This window comes from Atractosteus spatula, chromosome 18, assembly GCF_055471065.1.
Source record: "Atractosteus spatula isolate fAtrSpa1 chromosome 18, fAtrSpa1.hap1, whole genome shotgun sequence".
NCBI classification, from domain to species: domain Eukaryota; kingdom Metazoa; phylum Chordata; class Actinopteri; order Semionotiformes; family Lepisosteidae; genus Atractosteus; species Atractosteus spatula.
In genome coordinates this window covers 3882179-3904992 of record NC_142723.1, presented here as the reverse complement: position 1 = coordinate 3904992, position 22814 = coordinate 3882179, and the positions used below count along the sequence as shown (strand labels likewise).

At 37.7% G+C, this 22814-nt stretch overlaps 1 protein-coding gene across 24 annotated transcripts in view; it reads right to left on the bottom strand.

Annotated features, from left to right (window-relative positions):
- Positions 1-22814, bottom strand: part of rbfox1 (RNA binding fox-1 homolog 1) — a 648127-nt gene that overhangs the window by 32915 nt on the left and 592398 nt on the right. For 23 of the 24 annotated variants that reach the window (XR_016094401.1, XR_016094402.1, XM_088936368.1 and 20 more), the window contains 5 exons: positions 16956-17099; positions 16174-16227; positions 14394-14486; positions 12603-12663; positions 8760-8813 (listed from right to left, as the gene is read on the bottom strand). Coding sequence is in view for 22 of the 24 variants with exons in the window: in XM_088936368.1 (XP_088792494.1) it covers positions 8760-8813; positions 12603-12663; positions 14394-14486; positions 16174-16227; positions 16956-17099 (406 nt within the window). In the remaining 2 variants the exon portion in view is untranslated. The remainder of the gene's footprint in view (positions 1-8759; positions 8814-12602; positions 12664-14393; positions 14487-16173; positions 16228-16955; positions 17100-22814) is intronic. The other variant, XM_088936373.1, reaches the window with a different exon arrangement.

Genomic DNA, 22814 nt, shown 5'->3' with positions numbered 1-22814 from the left:
ATTACAGTATATACTGTAGATAAACCATTTATAGGGAGCATTTTGTACACATACTGTATATTGTATACTATATGTATATGTACAGTCATCTCACTGCTCAAAGTTAAGTATAACATGGTGAAGAGCCCCATATAAAAGGGAGAAACATCTGAGATGACTTGGACTTCTAAACGCAAAGCTGAATTTGAAGTCCAGATGGTTTTGTACCTCTCAGGGTTGTGACATGTTCGGAGATAATTAACATCCATTCCTAGATTTTAGAGTGACACCAGAACACCAGAAGGGTGTTCCTCATAAATCGTCAAAAACTTTATATAAATAAATCCTCCAAAGAATCATTAGTCAAGCAAAACAGTAAGATAAAGAACTGACCTTTAACATAAATCCCACTGCTTTTATCACATTCTGTGAGCATCTGAGAGTCCAAAGTGTTTAAAGATCTGTAATGGATGGGATCTGTAATATCTAGGGGGAAGGACTCGCAATAAAATTATTTTCACCTTTCAGGAGTCATATCCATATTGTTGTTTATCCAATCCCAGGACAGCATAGTTTATCGTTTTAATATGTATCAGGCACAAAATGTGAACAGCCAGTTTGTTTGTCGTCTGTGTAATATAAATATAAATATAAAGGACTGATGTTTCAGAGGTGTCAAAGACCCCAATATTTGTTCGTTAAGAGACATTAAGCTCTAGCACACACTCACACTTTTACCTCCAAACATAAAAAGGAAACTCAATCTCCACCGTGCTCACTGCCTGTGTAGTTGTATTTACCTTTTTTTAAATGCCAATTAGAGTTCTTAATTGTGTATTATTTATACTTTTAGTATAAAGCCAGTGGCTCACTGTGCTCTGAGGTATTATCAAGAACAATTAATGTAACAGCAGCAAATTAGCTCAGCCCTTAAGAGGCACCTTCCAAAACATGTTTACATCTGAGCAGAAAAGATGACCATATTTCTGTGCAGGGTGCAGGTGATAGGCACACTCTCACAGTGTGAATAATGTACTAATCTGAAACACAGGCCAGCATGGGCACAAACATGCCAGTCTGTGGGTTAACACTCCACCCCTGGCCCAGAATAAAGATGAACAGTGGAATGAAGGAGAAGAATCCTTAATTACAGATAAAACGTATGAATAAATGATATGCTTGCATCTGTCAGCATGGTAGCCATGACAAACCAGCTCAAAAAAGCCAAACCAGAGCAATGTCACAAGTTTTTTGGACAACAACTGCTGGACAAAGGTAAAAATAACCAAACACAGATCAGTCTTCAAGGCTGCAAAAGGGCTGTCATCTCTGCCTTACTATACCCAGAATTATGATGCAACAAAATGTATTGCATACTGACAAAGATCTTTTGATTCTTTTCTTATTCAGGTATGGGTTGTATTTGATGGAGGGTTTCATTATTGCCTTCTTTAATTATTGTATGAAGTTAATGAAATTAAACTGAATGGCGATCACGATAAGGCTGTTTTAAAAATAATAAATACGTTGGAAATGTAACTGTGGTAGAATAGCTCGAAAGCTTACTAAAGATTACTAAAAGCTATTGACCAATATTTATTGTATTAGCTTCCCATCCCTTGAGGGGAACTTCTGAGAGACTGAGATACTGACAACTGTGCAAAAACTCTCTGGCTATAGAGCAGAAACTCAGTAACAAGTGGCACCGAGAAACAGAGAGTTCTACACCGGGACTGTGCTTCTACAAGGTGATCTGTTGTATTTTGCCTTGTTGTTGTACAAGAAAAAAATATTTTTTTAAATGTTTTTTTTAATAATCACTTTATTAGCCCTATACAATTTCTTGTATTAGGAATTTATCTTTTCGCATACCCCAACGTGCTCTCCATGAGACACATGATATGGTACAGTATGTCAAGTCACAGAAACTTCCCCTTTAACAATAAAGCAATACCCTTGCTTTTAAGTGTTGTTTTAACTTTTAAAATGAATATCAAGTTTTTCCTGGCTAATTAATAAAACTTAGGCTTCTGTGAAATTCTTTAGAAGGATTAATAACTACTGATCTGGAACCTCATTTAAACCATTAGTTTAATTAAAGAAGCTGATGGAAATTTTATCAGAAAATTATGCATTGAAGGAAAAATATGGGGTGATTAATAAGCATATCAACCAACTTAATCCTGCATTAGCAATGGTTGCTGGTCTTTATTACAGATCGGTGTATCATATTTTATGCTGCACAGTGGTAAGTGTTTTCTGTGGTCCACTGCAAAAAATCTATTAATTATTTTAACCTCAATAAATGAATGTTGTTTTTAGATATATCATATTAATATCATTTCATTTATTTAAATGTTAATCCATAATTCTTTTCTCAGACTGAAGTCCTGTTAACAAACTGGATTGAGACTGCAAAATGACCAGACTGCTTCACTACTGTGATTAAGTCATGACATGACACATTAAATGTCAACCCGGTGGACTTCTTCAGACTGTGGAAGCGCTTTTAAAACTGAGAAAAGCAAACACTTCTTTACCCAGATGGTTAAGTAACCAGGACCTGTAAACTTTTGACTCTCCCATTCTCCCATGATGAGGGAAGAAAACACTGTCTCAAGATATTAATATTTTAATGCAATAAGCTTCATTCCATATCATGGAGTAACTAATTCCAGATAAAGCACAGCAGCATTCCACCCACTCCAATCTCCAAAAACTATTACCTCCCAGAAGGCAGGTGTCCTGGAACCTTAAATTAAGGATCCCTGTTATTTTCTTCAATAAAAGTGCCTATGCAGGCTATTTTCAATTCAGAATTTTCAGGAGCCTTATGCCCAGCCATACAGCATACACATATCATAAAGAAATAAACAAACACTGCATTTTGTTTCAAGGATCGTAGAGTCTGCAGTCTAAGGAAAAATGTGATGTACTGTACTATGCCTTTGTGAAAAAAGCTATAAAACTCCCAGCTAATTGTGAGGAAAATAAAAGTCACATGCTGAAGTTGAGGTCTGTATAACAAGCTCTAGTGTTCCTGAGCCTTAGCCTTAATGAGGGCCACAGAAGGACAGAGCAGCAACTTTAAGGCTGCAGAAATACCAGCATACACACACATCCCTCGACAATGGCCAATCATTGTGAGCTGGCCTCTCAGCACAGACTCCTTTGGGACACATGCACTGCAATTCACAGCATCCCTGCAGAACAGACAACCACTTGCTCTTCCTCTTTTCAAAGTGCAGCTAAACCCAACACAACATGGAGCCATCTAACACATACACTACAGTACATATGTTTTTGAAGCACTTCCTAAACAGGACTATGCTGCTTTGAACAGAAAATGTATATAGATATGAAATATGAAATAGCCAGAAAAGTGGCAGAACTCCTAATTTAAGAGTTCTTAATTTGTTTGTTTTTGGGTTTTACTTTTTATGCCCTGAAGTTTTGTTTTTGTGTAAATACAGATCCAGCCATTCAAAATGGGTGAAGTATGCTGCGTCAAAACGCGGTAGGCATGGCGCACCACAGCGCGTCATAACGCATCATTCCGCAGCTTACTGCATGTTATGATAATAGTATTCGAAATCACTTTGTAAAACTGCCAGGTGGAGCTAATAAAGCTTAATGTCTCATGTACATGTATTATATCGCTATTAATTTCTTTAGATATGTGATTTCATATTATATTCCATATTAACCAAATTCTAAAAAGTATGCTTTTTTTTACTGTGATAAGGAGCCTAAATAGTCACAGAAATGGTTAAAACATTATAACTTTTTACAAAGTATATAAACTTAATATAGTCAGAAGGAGGGCGTAAGAATTTTCCAAAATAACCACAGTATGTAACCGAATGAAAGACTTTGATGCTTAAAATGTTTAGGAAGAAAGTGGAATGCGGGTGTGTATTTTTTATTTAAACTACCAATACCAGCCATATACAGTTTACATAATATGTTTATGTACCTAAAATAATATTGTTTATGACCTTCAGACGCATTATGCTCCTCTTATTTTTATGCTCAGCTACTAAAATTTCCCTTTAGTTGTAAAATGTCATATGAATATTCAATACTAAGTGGATTAAAACATACACAGTAAAGAGATTAAATGATTAAATCGTTTCACTAACAACCAATGCACCACGAGTGCCCCTGTCGGTCATTTTGGCCAGCCAAATCATCTACTGTGGGTAATTTCGCACAGTATGGGGTTATACCGTGCATTTTGACTGGCTGCATCTGTAGATGTGAGAAGAGCTCCTAGTGTATATTGTAGGCCTCTTTTCAAATCTGGCTTTTGGGAGATGAACTCTGGCCAGTGTCCACCTCAATGCTGCAGTCGAATGCTCTTGTTAAACAAAATCTTTGTTTCATTAATTAGCCTAGCTAGTGGATAAACTCGACACGTGAAGTTGTTTCCATGCTTCATGCAGGTAGTGATTGAAAGAAAACTACAGAATCTGTATGGACACAGTAAAATGCGTATGGACACTTGTCAAATGCAGCCTGGTCTCTCTGAAGGAAAATCACAGCTTGTAGAAGGGAATCATGGCAAAAGCAGCTCTAGGAGAGAAGCCCTTGGCTGACAGATCCAGATGTGGGCTCCTTTCAGGACTGTTTTTGACGTAAAACCACTTGCAACATAATGACAGACTATGTGATGAGTACAGTTCGAGGTAATTCTTTCTATATTGCTTCTTAGAGTTACTTCATTTTCAGCTGGTAAAAATCTTTTGCTTTATTGTGTTTTAACAGTTAAAAAGAAGGAGATTTTTTTTTTTGGCAAATGTGCTGAGGACATTAATATTGTCTGTGCAAGATCTCTTCTGCAGTCTGTGTTCTAACGATATCTTTACTTTTACCCAAGACAGAATCCCTTCTAGGCTACTGCTAGAGGGAAGACTAGAATAACATCATGAGTTATCACTTAATGGTTTAAATTCCATTAAGAGAATTTTGTTTAATCTAGAAATAAAAAGGAAGACTGGGTGACAGTGTGGTGCAGTGCTTATCATTGCTGGTAGCTTAATTAGCTTCCAGGGAAAACTGGCCCTGGTATGAGAGTGATTCTGTGTCTCACAAGGGACTGGCGTCCCATCCAGGGCATACCCTGCCTTGCACCCACTGCTTGCCAGGGTAGGCTCCTGCTCCTCTGACAACAGTTATTAATAACCTTTTTGCTCTTTCCTGGCTAGGTTATACCATATATTCATCTAACCTTTAGGAGTTAGAGGCTCACCTGCAGGAATGTTTGTGAAATAAAGTGATTTTGCATTCTTGGAAAAAAAACCTGTATTAATCTTATCTTCTATATCTATATCTTCTGTATAACCTGGTAACATTTTCCAGGTCTTGCAAGACAAACGTACTCTAAAGACTCTAAAGCTATCAGGATTAAAGCATTATTCCATTCGGTTAAACTTGTATAACTAGTGGGGATTTAACAGTAGTATTGAGCTGGAACAATGGCAAAAGCATTAACATTTATTCACGCTCCAGCAACGGAGTGCGGAGTCCCGGTCACAGGGAACTGATGTTCCAACCCAGACTCAGACCAGCAAGGAGTGGACTATGGGGCTCGAGCTGCGCACTTTTGTGAAGCCACTCACAGCCCATGAACCAGCTCATATTAAAGGCAACATTTCTGGGCAAATAAACCAGACTGTTCATAGGGACACATTACATGGTCCAGAGCACATCTGTAATAATTCTTAAAAGAGAAATTTTGCATCAGGTGTAACTAGGGAAGTCATGGCTCATAAAAAAGCATATAATGTGATATTTACAATAGCCCGCAAGATGATTAATACTAGAGTATCCTTCTACAGGATTGAAATAGGGCTTCAGATGGATGATAATGAATGAACTCTTATATAAGAAAATTACATAGGACACACAACTCATATCATTTTTGTAGAGCCGTTCTTCAAAAATAAACTTCACAGGGAAGTTATGTGATTACAAAGATATTGCAGTTTTATCTCAAATTCAATAACACTGTTCCTTTGCAGTTACCTAGGTTACAGGAATGTTATCAAAGTTTTCCCATAAAGCCCTCGTCTGTTCTGGAGCCTACTTTGCCCTGCTTTGTACGGAAACGTTAAAATGTGAATTTCTCTTGCTGTCAGTATAAATGGAAGATGGCAGGTATCCCATTTGGCTTGTGAGACTCAGTTGTCTCAGACGAAATCTTGAAATTGTAAACTCCAAAAAAAAAAAATCATGAAAAGGGAGAGCTTTCTGACAAAAACAAAAACAAAATAAAAAACAAATGTACATCGTTAGCATCCCTTCCGGACGGTTCTCTCATTTTGCTAGAAGGTTTTTCAGTTGATTTACATCGCGTTCCACCAGTTCTGACTTTAATAGCTGTGCTTCAAGTTGTCAAGACATAACTATATCTCAGATTTGCATCACATTAAGGGCTCCGTTCTTTCTTCTCTCGCTATTGATTTTGTCTCTCAGAGTAATTTTACTCAATTCTCATTTTCTTTCCCTCTCGCAGACCAGGGGATGCTCCACATTGGGAGAAGTGAGTTATGTAAATTCGAGTGGGGCATCATATGAATCTTGTTAGGCTTTACAGGGTTATAGCCTGCTCTGACGGAATATTTAATCATAGAAATGAGCTGGCAGACATGATGTACAACGTGGTTCAGCCTTCCGGCGTGTGTCTTCACCGGCAATTGAGAACTGGTGAATTCGCCATTCATCAGTGCCATCCTGACAGCTTTGTATAACCTTCTGTTTTTTACTTATTTATGAAGATTAAAGATGCCTTAAATCAACAGTTTCTCCTCAGATACATCATCTTTATACCTAAAGTGGCTGAATTTTTCATCATTTGGCCGGCTGAAGGAGAGGATGTTCACCTAAGGGCTGTTGTCGGCCCCACTTTGGTCTGGGATAATTTGAGCACCTGACCTCTGATAAGTTGCAGCCTCTGTGAGCCCTGCAGTATTAGACCTTGAGCTCATAAATCAAGAGACCACTGAAATACATATGCAAATTTCCTATTTAAAATTAGCCAGCCAGGGTTGTCATGTCTGTTTTACTGCCAAGGGAATCCTGCAAAATCCCTATTTTTTTTTTCAAACCCTTGGTAAATGCTTATAACAGCCTTCAGAAACAGATTTTTTTTTAACATGGACCACATTAATGTATTGTTTTTTTGTAAAAGAAGTCACAGCAGTCTGATTTCAATTGTTTTGTCTAGCAATGTGCTTCAATGCTTCAGCTGATACATATTCTTAACTATTTTCATGCCAAAACCTTGACAGTACCATGAGTAATAAATTGGCAAATATCAGTTTCAAATGCTATAGAGACAAAATGATCAATTTCTCTGTGAAAACAGAATCATAACATATTAATGCAGCACATACTCTAATTAAACTTCTCATTAACTAAAAGGGGAGAAAGATTTCCTACTCTGCATTCAGATAGGAAGAAAGGTGTTTTGAGATTTGAAAGGTGAGATGAAACTAAATCAATAGTCTGCCATTTTGTAATTAACAGAATGTGCACTGAATTAGGAAAATTAGTGTTTGAAGAAATGGAAAATATTGATTTTAATTTACAAAATATATTCCAACCCCTCCATGCCCCAGCACAAGGAGACTTTCAGGTTTTTTTTTCTTTGCATTGTTTCAATTACCATAAAACAGCAATATTTTTCCTCCTAATGGGAAAAGATAACGGCGGAGTGCAGAGGGTCTGGACTGGGACTCTCCAGTTCCAACAATGAGCTCACTTTGAAAGATGACCGGAGTGCTTGCTTTCAGATATCAGAACCCAGAGGAACCTCAGAGGCCTTCAAGTCTTCCCCAGTGTTCAGACAGTGTTTGAAAGATGTGTCTCATTGTAAGTCGTGAGTGCGAGTCTGTGGGCCGACAGCCATTTTCATCCAGCTACAAGAGGACCCACTGGCTAATTGGAATAAACAGTCACCGGCTGCCAGGCCTCCGAGGTGATGCCAGCGCCTGCTTAGTAGCAACACAGAGATCCGGGCCAGGTTTTAAATTATACACTGTGGGAGCACAATATTCCTCTCCTGGGAGCCCCCCCTCCCATACTCCTTTCTAAATTAGCTCTCACAAAAATTTGGACAGGATATTACAGTGATTTCTCTATTTATTTATTCAAATCAACGTGGATCCCCCCAACGGCCTTGCTGCTTGCCGCCGTTAATTCTCCCTTTAGTGAGCATGTTACCAGCTTTTCTGTAAATCCTCACCTTATGGTAATCTTTTAAGGACATGGCAAAGCTGGCTGTCTCTACTACCATCTTCTGGCTTTAGTGATAAAGCTGACCCTGTGGCTTTCCATCCCTTATTGAAATGCTTGTGTTAAAATCTGGTGTCTGAGTGTGTGTGTGTGTGTGTGTGTGTGTGTGTGTGTGTGAGATGGGAGAGGAGTGTCAGACACAACCCCCTCAGTTTTTCACTGGACTCCTGACAACGAGCAGATGAATCCCAAGTTTCAGCACCAGCCGTGTAGAGCACGCGATTACAAGCCCATCTATCACGCGGGGCTCCATAGCCACACGACATCAGAAAGTGAGGTGCTGAGAAGACACTGTCACAAGCAGACGGAACTCATTGAATTCTCATTATTTTTGCTCTTCAAAAAAGGTGTTTCCAAACCCTGGCAGAAGGAGAAAATTTCACTGAAAATAAATCATAATAAAACATTCAACCTGAACTTACATACAAGCAAACAGGATTCAATGATATCCTTCAATTAATGACTGCACATTGTGCATTTACCTGCATAGAATTCTGGGCTGTAGACGGCACCCACCACTGGATTCAACTTCCAGCCTACAAAGGAAAGAGACACCTCATTAGACCGCACTCCTCTCCTACTCTTGGCAAGATGACAAACAATCACAGCTGCAATATTGAGTTTTACTGGTGCAAATTTAATTGCGCATGGGTTAGAGGTTAGAGGAGGTTTCTGAAAAAGCAAAACTGTTCTTCCTTTATGTTTTCTGCTGACAGCAAAATCTTTTTTTTTTTGGACTGAATAATAAAAACAACAGCAGAACAAAGTTTCCATCCTCTGGCATCGGCTCCAGCTACTCCCAATACGAGTCACAAAGCGTGACCAGAGGACTGGCGTCTCAAGTCAAGAAGTGGTCTGCGCTGAGCTGGCTCAATACAGCCTGTCCCTCAGCCAGTCTCGCAGTATAAGAGACAGTGGGTGGAGGGGCTCTGACAGACCTCTCACAGACTTTCAGTTATACTAATGGCTTCTCAGTTTGTCCAAGAAAAATCTTCCGAGATGCTGGTCGATGCTTAAAGCTGAAAGGTTGTCTCATTTTTCATCTGAACTCCCACTCCCTATTCTTGATGGCTGCATCGTCTAACTTTCCCGAGACGTCGAAGCCAAGACTTCCATTTATCATGGAAATAACAGCAATTAAACTTAACTTTGTCTCGTCTACGAGTCATGTGGCAGCCCATAACTGTGTGGGTTAATCATGTGTGACAGGAGCTAACGTCCAGCAGTCTCAGGGCTGCCGAGGTACCCTGGTTCAAGCCATCAGAGGAAAACAAGCCAGACCCTCTGGAAAATATTGATTGCCAAGAGGCTGGGGATTTATTTACATAAATTATAGCTTAGCAAAACTGAAAGTGTTTTAAAATAAATAGCAACTATGCAATCTAAAGCTTTTTTAAAGTGTGTTCAAGTCATGCAGGTTAACTCATGTATGCCCATACTGCTTAATTTTAATACGTATATTGGATTAAAAGAATAGGATTTTGTTTTAGACTGAAGTAGGACACCGTACCAAAACTGATGACACATCATGGTTGGCCCTGGTTTTAAATCTGACAGCTGTGTGAACAAGAAGCTGAAGCAGGGCAGGTGACTTACTTTCCAGGGTCACACAGAAGTTGACTGACCAAGGAGCTGACACACTGGGCACCATTTTGAGGCTTTTACCTTTCATTTGGGGTCCAGAGCTTTTAATGCATTCTGGGAGATTTTGCATGCCATTTGGCTACGTTTTTAATCAACGCTTACAGACAGGTCTCAAGTAACTTTGGCTTCTTTGACCTTTTAAAATGATCAAAAGCTCTCTTCGGAAGCAGTTTATTTCTCCTGTAATGAGGTGTACTGTTTCTTATCTATATTACCTTGCTATTTCTGCATTGCCATTTCTATTTCTGCATTTTTTCTGCTCTTTTATCATGAAAGAAATGTTCATTTAATTGATAGGAAATAAAAAAATGAATGAATGCTTGCTAGCAGGTGGTGTGAGACATGGCTATACTGGCTATACTGCTCCTCTCCTGAAAGCATTCATCTCTGCACTGCCATCTTATATATCTCCTCCACTGTCAAACATCACTTTAGCTCCAGCCCACCTTTGCTGTCTGTAACCCATATGTACTGTACAAATGCAAAGCTAATAAAAATCAATTATCTTTTTATTATATCCATGATCTTTTATCTTGGGTTGTCCCCAGCAGTTCCATTTTGCATGATAAAAAATAGCCCTATTTGCACTGTTTGTTTTAAAATGTCATCTGTCATGTCAAGGCCACAAAGCGATCCTAATGTTCTGACGATGCAGCTGTAAACTCAGAGATGTGAAAAGCTAGAGTTAATTAAAACAAACTGATCCCACCAACGTGATGCCCATAAAAGTCGTTGACAGCGCATTAAGTTTTGTTTTATTATAAATGGTGTCCTGACCCACTCATGATTTCAATTTGCAGTTTTACAATGCACCTTGCTACTCTAAACACAGGCCCCTGCCTTTAACAGCTGACAGTTGCTCATTTGTGTCACAGAGGAAGATTCCTGTCTGCCATAGCCTCATTGCTTTCTAGTGTTTAAATTGGACTTTTCAGGCCATGAGGGCTGGCTTAATTATGAGACGCCGGGTTTAAAAGTGAGCTGATTCCTCCGTGCTGTAAACTGGCAATTTATTAAAAGTATGACTGCCCAATTCTGCATTCCTTGCACTTCTATAACCTAACTAATGAGCTCTCTTAGACTGGCATTTTTTTTTAAGAACAGACAGTTGCTTGCCTATAAATTGCTTAAGAGATTTCCTCATATCAATGTGTGATGCTTTCACTGTTCTTTTAAAATATTTAAAGCATACTGCTAGACAGACAGACTGATACACTCATTGACACATAGATCCAGATACTGTACACAGACAGATTAGATACAGTAGGTTAAACTGGTGTGCCTTGAAGCTCATAATGTCACACACACAGAACAATTGTTGATGTTGGTTGTTATTGTGATGTTAATTTATCACAGATGGTGATGAATTTAATAGATTCTGCCAAGCTGTACAACAGAGGAACCTATAAATGCAACTGTGAAATTATGGCATTGTACAAGTCGGGCCTACATAGTACGCGTTCCTGTATGTTTAAAATTAAAGGTGTACGAAAAAGCAGCACTGTGTTGATCTCTACAGTATGCCCTTACAGCTTGGCAACTTTAACACTTTAACTTTGCCATGAAAAATGTAAGAGCTGTGCCTTCCTTTGTTCCAAACAATCATGAGATCAGAAGGAAGGGAGCCATTAGCAAATCAGATAGCTCCTGATCTGGGGAAGCTAACCAAGAGTGACGCTATAAAGCTCCCTGTACATATGGTATTTTAAACCAGGGCACTTCTCATTGATTTCCTATAAACTCAGAATGCAGAGCTGTCAGTTCTCACCATTAAATGCCCAGTTACTTTTCAAAGCAAAGGCACGTGCTGGACCTTATGCTGCAGCTCGAGAGAAAAACCAGCCCTTTCCTATTTCTTCTCCAGACAGTCACTGCTGTGTGCGCCTCACCCCTCACACTTAGAAGAACATTTAAGTGTGAAAGATTTAAGACGCACTCCCCTGAACTCTCAGTGCTCCATTTCTCGAAGGTTTTCCATCTGTGAGCCGTGCATGTTTATAGAGAAGAGCGAGTGAAAGAGCTGCTAAGCACTACTTTGCTCAGTCCAAAACTTTACACCTGGCAGACCAGTAGGTGGTGTCCTTCTTTTTGGCCCAGAATTTACAAACCAGCACTCCAGCATGGAAGGGAGGTGCTAACCTCCGTATGACACATTAAACTGTGGTCCTTAATAATGTGGTCATGAAAGACCCCCTGGTTGTAAGAATAGGGGTTTACCCTGGCGTCCTTGTTAAATTCCACTCTGGCCAATTCAGTTCACAAATTCTCACTCCTGCACCTGATCAGTGGGGCTGCAGGTGCAGAATGGCTGTTGTGCCTCACCTAGGTGGGGCTGCACTGCAGTGGTGGATGGAGAGAGTCCCCTCCTACTGTACTGTACATGTAAAGTGCTTTGGGATCCTCTGGGATGAAAAGCACAATATAAATCCTATTAATTATTTCAACATCTGTGTATGAGGGGCTCCGGATACACCTTTTTCACTTTACTAGCCTTTAACAGCACCACAGGCTAGGCAGCCATAGAAGAACTTCAAGTTTTCATATGTTCAGTAGCTAGCTTTTGCATCTGTAATTCAGACTTAACAAACTATTTGCCCAAAGACGATATGCAGTAACCACATTGTGAGGCACAGGGGCATACTAGCAGACTCTAGTACCTGAGAGGTTGAAGTTTGACTTACCATTTGCATAAGGGTTGACTGTCTTTTTATTTGTCATTACCCGTGCTGTTGCATTATTAACCTAAGCACAAAGAAGACAAAATTAGTATACCCTGGAATGGTGTCCGTGTCCTCATACTGTACATTAATTTACTTCATCTAATAAAAATGCATGCATTATCATTACTGTATTTACATTCAAATAAATATATCTGTATTTAAATACAAAAATAAGATGCATAACAAAATCACAAACAGTTTTATCATTACGTTTATCTTATATATCATTTCAAAAAAGCAATATCATTTATCAGTTTAGAAAAAGACATCAAAGCAAATGAAAAGTAACTGCATATTTTCATTTAGAAAATTGAAAGCATGCTTTAAGACTTCATGATAAATTAAAAAACAAAATAGGAAGAACAACCAACCAAACAAACAAAATATCCATATATGAAGGAACATGCAGTGGAGAAGGGGAAGAGAGACAAGGTACAAGAACAAAGAAAGACAAACAAGATTAGCAGTGTGCAACATAACCCTTGAGAATAGAAATACCATTGGAAAAAAAAAAGCAACATTTAGCATTCAACACTTGGAACAAGAGCCTTTGTTTCATCGCAAGAATAAATAAAAAAATAAAAACTAAACAAAGAAAAAGAAAAAAAATCATTCAAGCTTAAACCACAGCTAACAAAGGATAAAAGAGGGTGCATTATTTAACACAATATGGAGTTAACAATCTGAGTAAGATGTGCACGAGTCAGTTCAGTCCAATCAGTGCCTCTCAGGCGGCTAAAAAACGTACACTCAAGTACAGGCGTACCAATATAAAAATAGCATCAAGAAACTTAATAACAACAAGTCAAAAAAATTCACGTGGTATCAGCGCTTAATACGTGAAACGGCAGATGGACTTCTCCACTTACCATTCGGCACATCGCCAGCATGTGTATGTATACAGTTACCGTGGTTACTGAGAGTTTGGTGAGGGCCCTACGCTCTATCGTTGAAAAGGGGGGGGATAAAAAGGCAAAATATGCAACATCTTACTCAAAGGCGACACCACTTAATATCGGAATGACTCTAGAAAAACAGGCTTTCAATGGCAGTGTTGAGTGGGAATCAGTGGTGACACAGCGTTTACTTCTGCAGGTACTGATTTGTCACAATTTTAGACACATTAGGTCAACTAACGCCCCAATTTCGCCCCTTTGGTCTGCTACAACGTATTCCAGCACCCTAAAAACATTCCCAATCAGTTTTGTCTTGGATTTTGGTCTTAATATCACAGAATTTTTGGATGTTGTTGATTTATTTCCAGGCCACCGCACATCCCTCGTCAACCCTGCAGTATGGCAGCTAACCATAGTTATTCTCAATAAATACACAATTTCCTTTTTTTTTTTTAAGCTTTATTTTGGAAATTACTGCACCCATTTGTTTTAAAAAAGTTAAAAAAACATAATTCAACATAGGAAATCATAGCTTCATATGGGTTTGGGGGGGGGAAGGGGGCGAGAGTTTTCTCTCTCTGTTATTTCTACACAAATAATAACAAAATCAAATAACTAAATGAGATAAAGGTCATACAGGCCTTTTAAAGCAAACAAATAAATAAAAGGTAAAAAGATCTACCTGAGCAGATACAGATAGTTTTCTATGGATAGATTTTTTTCAAAAATAAAGGAAAAAAAAACATGGGGGAGGGAAGGAGCACATGGAGAGACAAATGATGTATCTGAAACAACAACATGAGAGTGAAGCAGACATTCAGAAAGAGATGAGAAGGGAAATATTTGGAACATGCACCTCGATTTTACGGCCCTCTACCACCGTGCCGTGTAATTTCTCTCGCGCCCTGTCCGCATCGGCACTATTTTCGAATGTTACGAAACCAAATCCCTGCATGCAGGCGGGAGAAGGGGAGACAACATGCATGTTATTCATTCAATCATTGACCAAAGTTTTACTTTGTCCCGTTACTTTAAAATCATTTTTTCCCCCTCCAAAAGATTTTCTTTCGTGTGTGTCTGACTTATTCTTTTTTTTTTACATTTCTTGATTTTCGCTTCTTCTTTGCCTTTGCAACATGCAAATTAGAAAATAATCTTTCCCCCCCAAAAAAATAAATAACAGCATTGAGATGTGCAATAAATAAGCAACAGACGTGAACAATATCTTCCCCTGGAGTTAGAGACAAACCCTCACCCGCCCAAGAGATAACAGATAAATATATCCCCAAAACATATACATATATTTTTAAAAAAATACCTCAAACAGGTTGTAACAGAAGAAAATAAATCTACTGAAAAAATGGAATTAAAATAAATTTAAAGTGTCTTCACACAAAAAGAAACAATAGAAGGAGAGAGACTGAATTATGAGGAAAAAAAAGTGAGCCCATTTCATGCGTAAATATTTTCCCAACCAGAACAAAAGAATCTACTTATAAGAAAGTAAACACTTGTGCGCAGAATTGACAACATACTGTATGACAAAATATTGTAGAACATTGCCTTTTGGCGACTGAGTCATGCTACAGTGGTTATCCTAAGAATATGTTTCATGCAACACTAGGGATATAAATTAACAATGTTTTTTCTTCTGTCAAACTTCAGTTTTAACTTGTGAGAACAAATCAAAACAATATATTAACAGCTAAGGCTTTAATTACAAATGGAAACTAAAAAAATGCTAAACATGGCACAGATATAAAAATGAGCATTAACAAATTAATAAAAAAAACACAACTTGCAGTTCTTACTCGACCAGAATAATGCACACACACTGTTTTCCCATTCCAAATAAAAACTAAATTTCAAGTCTGCCTTTTTGCTACTGGCCTTCAGCTCAATGGCAGGAGAAACCTTTAGGATCTAGAGGTAATGGCTGAAAAAGCCAGGGTACGATATGATCTCATTTAGTGATTTAAACTGCATTCTCTAAAACAGAAGTGATATTCACCTTAAATATTTGCACTATATTAATTTTAACTTGAAATAAATTTAAACTAATTGAGAGCCTCTTTTGCCCAAATATTTTGAAATATGTTTATTAATTTAACCATCCTTTCAAATTTATAATTTAAAAATCTGCTTTGCACATTGGAAGATTATGGTGATTTTCAAGAAAAAGTGGTCTTTTTGGATTATGGGAATGGGAATATTAATGGAATATTATTTATCTGTGACTGATTAACAATAATTGGAATCAGAACTGTCAAAATAAATGTCTACTTATGTATATATTGCATGTGTAGAATTTTTAATGTTTTATATACACTTTAGTACTGTACATACATTTTATTGAGACATTACATAGAAAAGAGAAAACTGAAAAACAGTCGATAACTTTTTGAAGTACTTTTGGAGTGAATACCATGTATTATTAACTAAAAATATTCCATTATTAATGATTTAGGCCCCCAAATAGTTATATTTATTTATACAATACAAAAGTAAAGAACCTAATAACTACATTTTTACTATATATATATATTTTCTTCTATAAAGTGCTTTCCTGCAAATTAAATAATACATTTTTGCCACACTATTGTCAGGCTTTCTGAAATATAAAATGGCATGCTTACCTTAGATCCCCGCTCATTAAAAATTATTTCAACATCTAAGATTTTACCAAATTGCTGTAAAGAAAAAAAAAAACAAAACAAGCCTTAAAACTGGGTTCTTGTTGTATTAGCATCTTGAGCTAAATTAGGATCGTTAGGAGGTACAAAACATGGTACTATCGTGACATTGGAGAAACAATTACAGATTCCTAGTCTTTAAACAATATGCCAAATTTAACATGTTGCTGATATGCCTAGATACCTTAATATTCACATTTTGCTCTCAAGAACTAGCAATAAAAACTTTCTCAGGGCAAATACTGCTGTTATTCTTTGTTCTACAAAAGAGATTAGTAGATTTATCAGAATAAACTGTTTCTTTAGAATGTCACACAAAGTGTGTGTCAGTAACCTACTTTTTGCTATGATCAGAATGGAGCAAAAGGGGAACTCGAACACATACTGTAATAAGAGAGAACTATTTTTGTGGGTGAAAGGACTTCCAACAAAAGTAGAAGAGTATTGAGCTATTGGTGCACAAGAACCAAATGCACTTTCATTAAAAAGCAACTTTGAACTTATGCAAGAATGGAATAGCACCACCTAACCCTGCTTTGCAGCACTGCAAAATTGAGAAATCTGAATTTAAAAAACTGAAAAGTGAGCTAGATCCATGAAGGATCTTAGCCAAGAATGTTGTTTTCTTCTTATAGAACATAAACAGCTGAAGATCTGAAGTAGTAAAACCAAACTAACTGTAAAAAGTGACTGGGATGTTCTGACCTGGTGTGAAGTGTACTTACGCCAAACATTTGCCTGAGATCCGGATCCCGGAATCTGAAGGGGATATTTGAGACGTGGAGCCTCTTGGGCTGTGTTTTGTTTTCTGTGTTGTCGGAGGACTGCGTCTGTTGCTGGCCGTCGGTCTGTGCTGCATCGTCTGTCTGCTGGTGAAGAGGAAGGTGAGAGGAGCATGAGAACAGTGTGTCTCTCTGAAGCTGCTGTTCGGAACTCTGTGGGTCCCTCAGGTCCGTAGCTCAGGAAGAGCAGCAACATCCCAGCTGCAGCTCAGTGCGCTGTGGGCTTTAATTTTCATTTTATTTATTATTTATTTGCTTAGGTTATGTCCTTTTCCAGGGCAATACTCAATACGGAAAATGCACATTGACAAGTCTAAGGACAAGTTGCAACTGTGCAGATACAGTAAGGTAAGAGTAAATACTGTACATAAAATGACAATAATGCTAGCACAAACTTGAAGAGAACTGAAGTGCTACAGTATCTCTCTGAGAAAATGAAACTGTAAGGACTAAAACAGCTTACAGACAGTGTGGATATAGAGTACCCAGATCAAACACCCTTATGGTATGTATGGGCTTGGCTCTGGAAACACAGAACTTATTGATGTTAAATCCCATAAAAATGACCTGTTTTAGAGCAAGACAATCAAACACAGAGGATCATTTTACTTTCGGATTCTAGTAGATTTTGTTACAGCTAATCTTCTGAAGTATCTGACCAAATGTACAAAATAATAACCCGGACTTCTCCTAGAGACATGTTTGGCAATGCTGTTTCTCTGAGATTCAACCCAGGTCCCATTAATCCTCTAGACGTGACACTGTTTTCCACTGAAGCGTCAGAGTTTGGCTGGACAGCAAACATTCAAGTCAAAGTACATCCAATGACATTACAGACATGCATCAGTGCTTGGTTTGGAGTGAAACCAGGAAATAAGTGGACAGGCTTAAACTATGCATTTATTGAACTTAATTTACTACTACTTTAAAACAAACTACACTGAGAGATTTAGCAAACTGACTTGAAAATTTGAGAACGTAGTGGTGGTGGGAGGCTATTTCAATTTTGATTTGCGGAATAATGTCAAGATAATCGCCCATTTTTCTTTTAAATATGGAGCCCATGTTAACATATTTCTCTGGCAGAGCAAAAAATATCTTGATGTGAAGAAGACCTTATAGTCAAAATGTCATCTTTCTAGATAAGGCACTCATTTAAAGCAAATTTGAGTGCGTGGTAAAAATCATCTCTTTTACATATTCAAGTATTTTGTTCATGCTTCTTTGAAACATCGGTTGAATGCCGCAATTTCTGAAAAGCTGACATATCACTCTTTGACATAAGACCTACTGAATAAATATCACTGTTACAGGAACGAGAATCTATTCACCTTTCTCTACAATAATAGCATGCAGAATAATTTGCTGGAGGAGTTTCTTGAAAAAAAATGAAAACACTTGGTCTTGAGATAAAGAAGCGTATCAACTCTCCAATGATATAGAAAGGAAATGCTCGATTACCTATTATATGAAACAAAGATGGCGACATTATTGAATGTATCGATGCATAATGACTTTCAAATAATTGCCTTTGATAATTAACAGTACGTGCAGTGACTGAAAGTTTTTTCTTTCTTCTCTTTTTGTTGGTTAATTCAATTTGGAAACAAGATTTGTTCCATATGGAATGCAGCACAACAACAGGATTTATCCATTTAAATAAAATCTAATTATGAATTATAAGGATTATGATTAAGGCACATTAAATTATTAATAGTATTACGTCAATAGAGCTGGAAATTAAATTTATCATATTTAGCCAAATAACACTTTCGAGAAAGCACCGTGGGTGGTTTTGATAACAGTGGATACCAGTTAATTAATCACGTTGAAGTTTGTGACTTATATAATAGAAGCCCATGGGTAGAGCATTTGTGCTTTCCTCTGCCGTAACACTTTTTTTTCCCCAGTTTCCCATGGAAGTCTGACTGCTGTCTCTGTTTATTACTCTTCTCCAGCTCTGATGCTGGGTTTTCAAGTCTGCTTTCTGAATGCAGGCCTCCTCTGCCATAAGACACAAGCAGAAAGGCTGACAGCAGCAGCATCCCTGGCACAGCTACAATATAAATCAATAAAACCACCTGCTGCAAACATTATTATTATTATTGTTGTTGTTATTATTACGCATTTATTATACCACTATTTTCTTTGTCAGCATGTTCACAAATGCAGACAATTCTGTCCCTATCTTATCTGCTGTGTTAGATATCAATCAGATTGTTGTCTGTTGGCACCACACTTGTATTGTACTGAGAACTAAAGTACATTCGAGAAGAAAAATGAAAAGAGGAAAAAGTTTGATGTGTGACAAAAAAAAATGTATCTTACATGGCACCAATCTGTTCAAATGGAGAAAGAGGAGTGTGTTATTAATATATTAACTCTATTAATTAGATTTCAAGCATGCTCTATTACTTTCCTCAAACTGCATGACTGCAAACTGTGCATGTCCATCAAAAATAATGTTCCTATATTATCCAAGAAGAAGACAGGTCACAGACCTGTCTTTTAATTTCATTTAATCTCAATGGAGGCGTATCTGCTTAAAACACTGAACATGACTCATCATTTTTTCCACTGCTTACAAGCTACAAGACCCGAATAATGATATTAAAGGAGAATCAATTAATCGACCCACCTGCGGACTATGCTCAGTAATCAGTCTTACTAATTACCGACTTTTATTGATTAATTAACAAGTGAGCTGTGCAGACAATATTTGTACCTCTTTATTGAACTCTTCCAAAACAGGGTGAGGGGTGGGTCTAAAAAGACAGATTGTGTGTTTTCCATTTTCAGTGAATTTCCACTGAAACAAGATGTTTATGGGACAATACAAAGGCAATCTGGCTGAAATAAGTGCTTCGGTTCCTTCAAGAAGTAAGAAGAAAGAGAAGTACAGTGGGCTTGTTTAGCTGTTAGCTCCTCATTGATCCAGAGGTGCAAGGGTAGAGAGTTCAGCACCTGCTGAAAGCAAAGTGCATGTGGGGGAGGTCAACATACTGTATGAACAGGCTGCTTAGTCAGAGCTGGGCAGCAGTGATGCTCCTGTTATTGACATATACTGTACCTTCTTTAAGTCTTCCTCTCATCAGATCTTACAGTGATAGTTTCACAGTAAACTCCATGCAAGCTTCACACTAAAAAGAGTAGGCCAATTATCAGGTAGCAAATACAGTAAGTGGAGAGCAGTGGGCATAATATTGTATCTTTTTAGTAGTTTCTCACAGGACTGAAAGTGTAAATGTGTGCATACACACCCATGAAGCCCGTGAGATGCCATTATCTCAGTGGAGTGGCTAATTAACTGAGTAATGCTCAAGCTAAGGTGGGTTTATCTTTCTGTATCACTAGTGCTTATTATTTATTAAACACAGCTCCAGTGTTAATTCCTCTAGGTTGAAGTCCCATATCATAAAATGATTAAAAGTGAAACAGAGGTGAACCGGCAAGACAAATGCCGGCACTTGACAAATTACTTTGTAGTTGTAAGGTTGCTGAGTGCAGAGTGAGGAGTGACAATCCTGTGCAATTTTTTTTCTCCTTTTAGTACTCAAACATTATGGCACGTTCAGGGAATTTTTAAAATACACCCCAATTTAAATCTGTACTTAAAACATGTATATATATGTTTTATATATAACCCTAAAAATGTTTCACATGTTGAGACTATTTTATCATCATCGTATTGTATCCTTTCGGGGGAAAAACTTTAAAACCCTTTGCAGTGCATTTAGTCAATGGCCGTTATTGGCTCAAGACAGACAAAGGAACGGTTAAAGAGTTTATTTGATGACGTCGGACTGCAAATGTTCATTTTTAATCACCTTCCCATCGATTACGTGCTGGAGGACAGTTAACCAAAAGGCAAATTAATGCAATTAGAAAATGACTGCAGCTGACGGGAAACAGCCATTGCCCAAAACTCTATTTTTGTATAACAACGAAATATCAAAATCCACTCTCGACTCTTGATCTTTTTTTTTTTGCATCAGAGTTATCCTGATTTGTCACCTAACCATCACGTTGAGCACATTTGTGACTGTAAAAGCTGTTTCATTTAGATGCACAAACATAAAGCAAGTGTGTCGCTAAGGATGGATAGGCAGGGTATGTTGCTGAAGCATCATCATCGTTGTCTGGCCAGAAGAGCACTCCATGGTGAGTGAAGCTCACCTGCTGGCTGGGTTCCATTGCATCACACCAGCTGGAAAGGAATGGACTTTGTTCTGCCTCTGGAAGTGAGGACAGAGGAAAGTGGGAAAAAACAAGAAATGCCCTCCATCCTCTTTCACGATACAGTATGTAAGCGACGCTCCTTCACAAGCCTGATTTATTTTCTGTTTCCTTTTTTTATTGTAACAGTCTCTAAAGATTGCAATTGACAGAGATCATATTTTAATATCAGATCAAAAGCTTAAGGACTGATATTTCACTTATCTATCTCTCATCATCAGAAGGTCATCTCTTCAGAAGGCTTTGGTTTCTGTTCTCCAAAGACATCATAAAAAAACAAACCACATGCTCCGTATACAGATCTTTCATTGCCAAAAGTCTTATTAGTCTTGTTAGGACCACATTGAAATAACTTGTCTGCAAAACACAGTTTTGCAACAACCCAATTTGTGCTACTGGGTTATTTCTAATGCATCGTGCGATACAACCAGAATTTAAATATTCAGCAGATGGTAGCGCCAGATTTGAAAAAGGGATCACTAACAATGATGAATTGTGCTTTCCAGTCTCTGGTTTAGACTCAAAATACATTTTAATGTAGTCGGAGACCTTGCCAAAAAACTTAAGCCCATGTTTGCAGAATTCGTATGAGTTAAAAAGCCCTAAATTGTCTATGCAGCGAAGAAATCTCATTACTATGATGCAATGTGGAGGTGTGGAGGTACTTATGTTTTCTCAATGTGAAAAACTGCAGTTGCCAGTATACAGAACAAGTACAGTAAGTACATTCTTTCTTTTGTGACACAGATGTTAAATCAGAGATAAGTCAATGGATAATTATGTAGATACGTATTATATCACATGGAAATTCACCATCTTTTTATATAGCATAGAACCCTTAAATTAAAATAAAGCCAAATAAGACAAACATATCTCAAAATAATTCTGTTGAATGTGATACAACACAACACACAGCTAGAATGATCAATACATTTAAATAATAGAGATAACATTTAATTGATGGAAATGCCCATTTTACTGGTATTTTTTTATTATTCGCTTGCGGGTATATGTGATCCCATTGCAATGTTCAGAGAGATATTCCAGGGGAGAGTCCTCGTACTGTATTTCAAAGCACTACACATACTTGTAAGTGGTACTGTATCTCTTTTTTCAGGTGTAGCAGCACAGGTCTGACACTCTCACTGTCAGCCAGATTTGACAGAGCAGCTAAGCAGTGATTAAAGAAAGAGCACATTCATGCACACACATGGTAGTAGGGTTATAGAAGCACTGTTTTGACAAGCAAGCCATTAATTATATATTATATCAAGCAGGGTTTGGGTCAGAAAGACTCTAGTTAACCTCACCTTTGTTAGTTTTCAAAAACAGACAGCTAAATAGCTGAATAAAGGGAATTGTCCCAAAAAACATGGAGCCTTGTTACTTGAGCGTGTCTTTTGAGAGAACGAGATTTCTGAGGGTTCAGAATTAAAACTTAACTCTTTAAAATGTCATTTTGTATTAAATAAATCACATTTATTCTTTGGCATGGCAAAATCCAAATATAAAAGTAGAAGAAATATATTCAATTGAAAATAATAAGGGCTAAAGAAAGAAAATGAA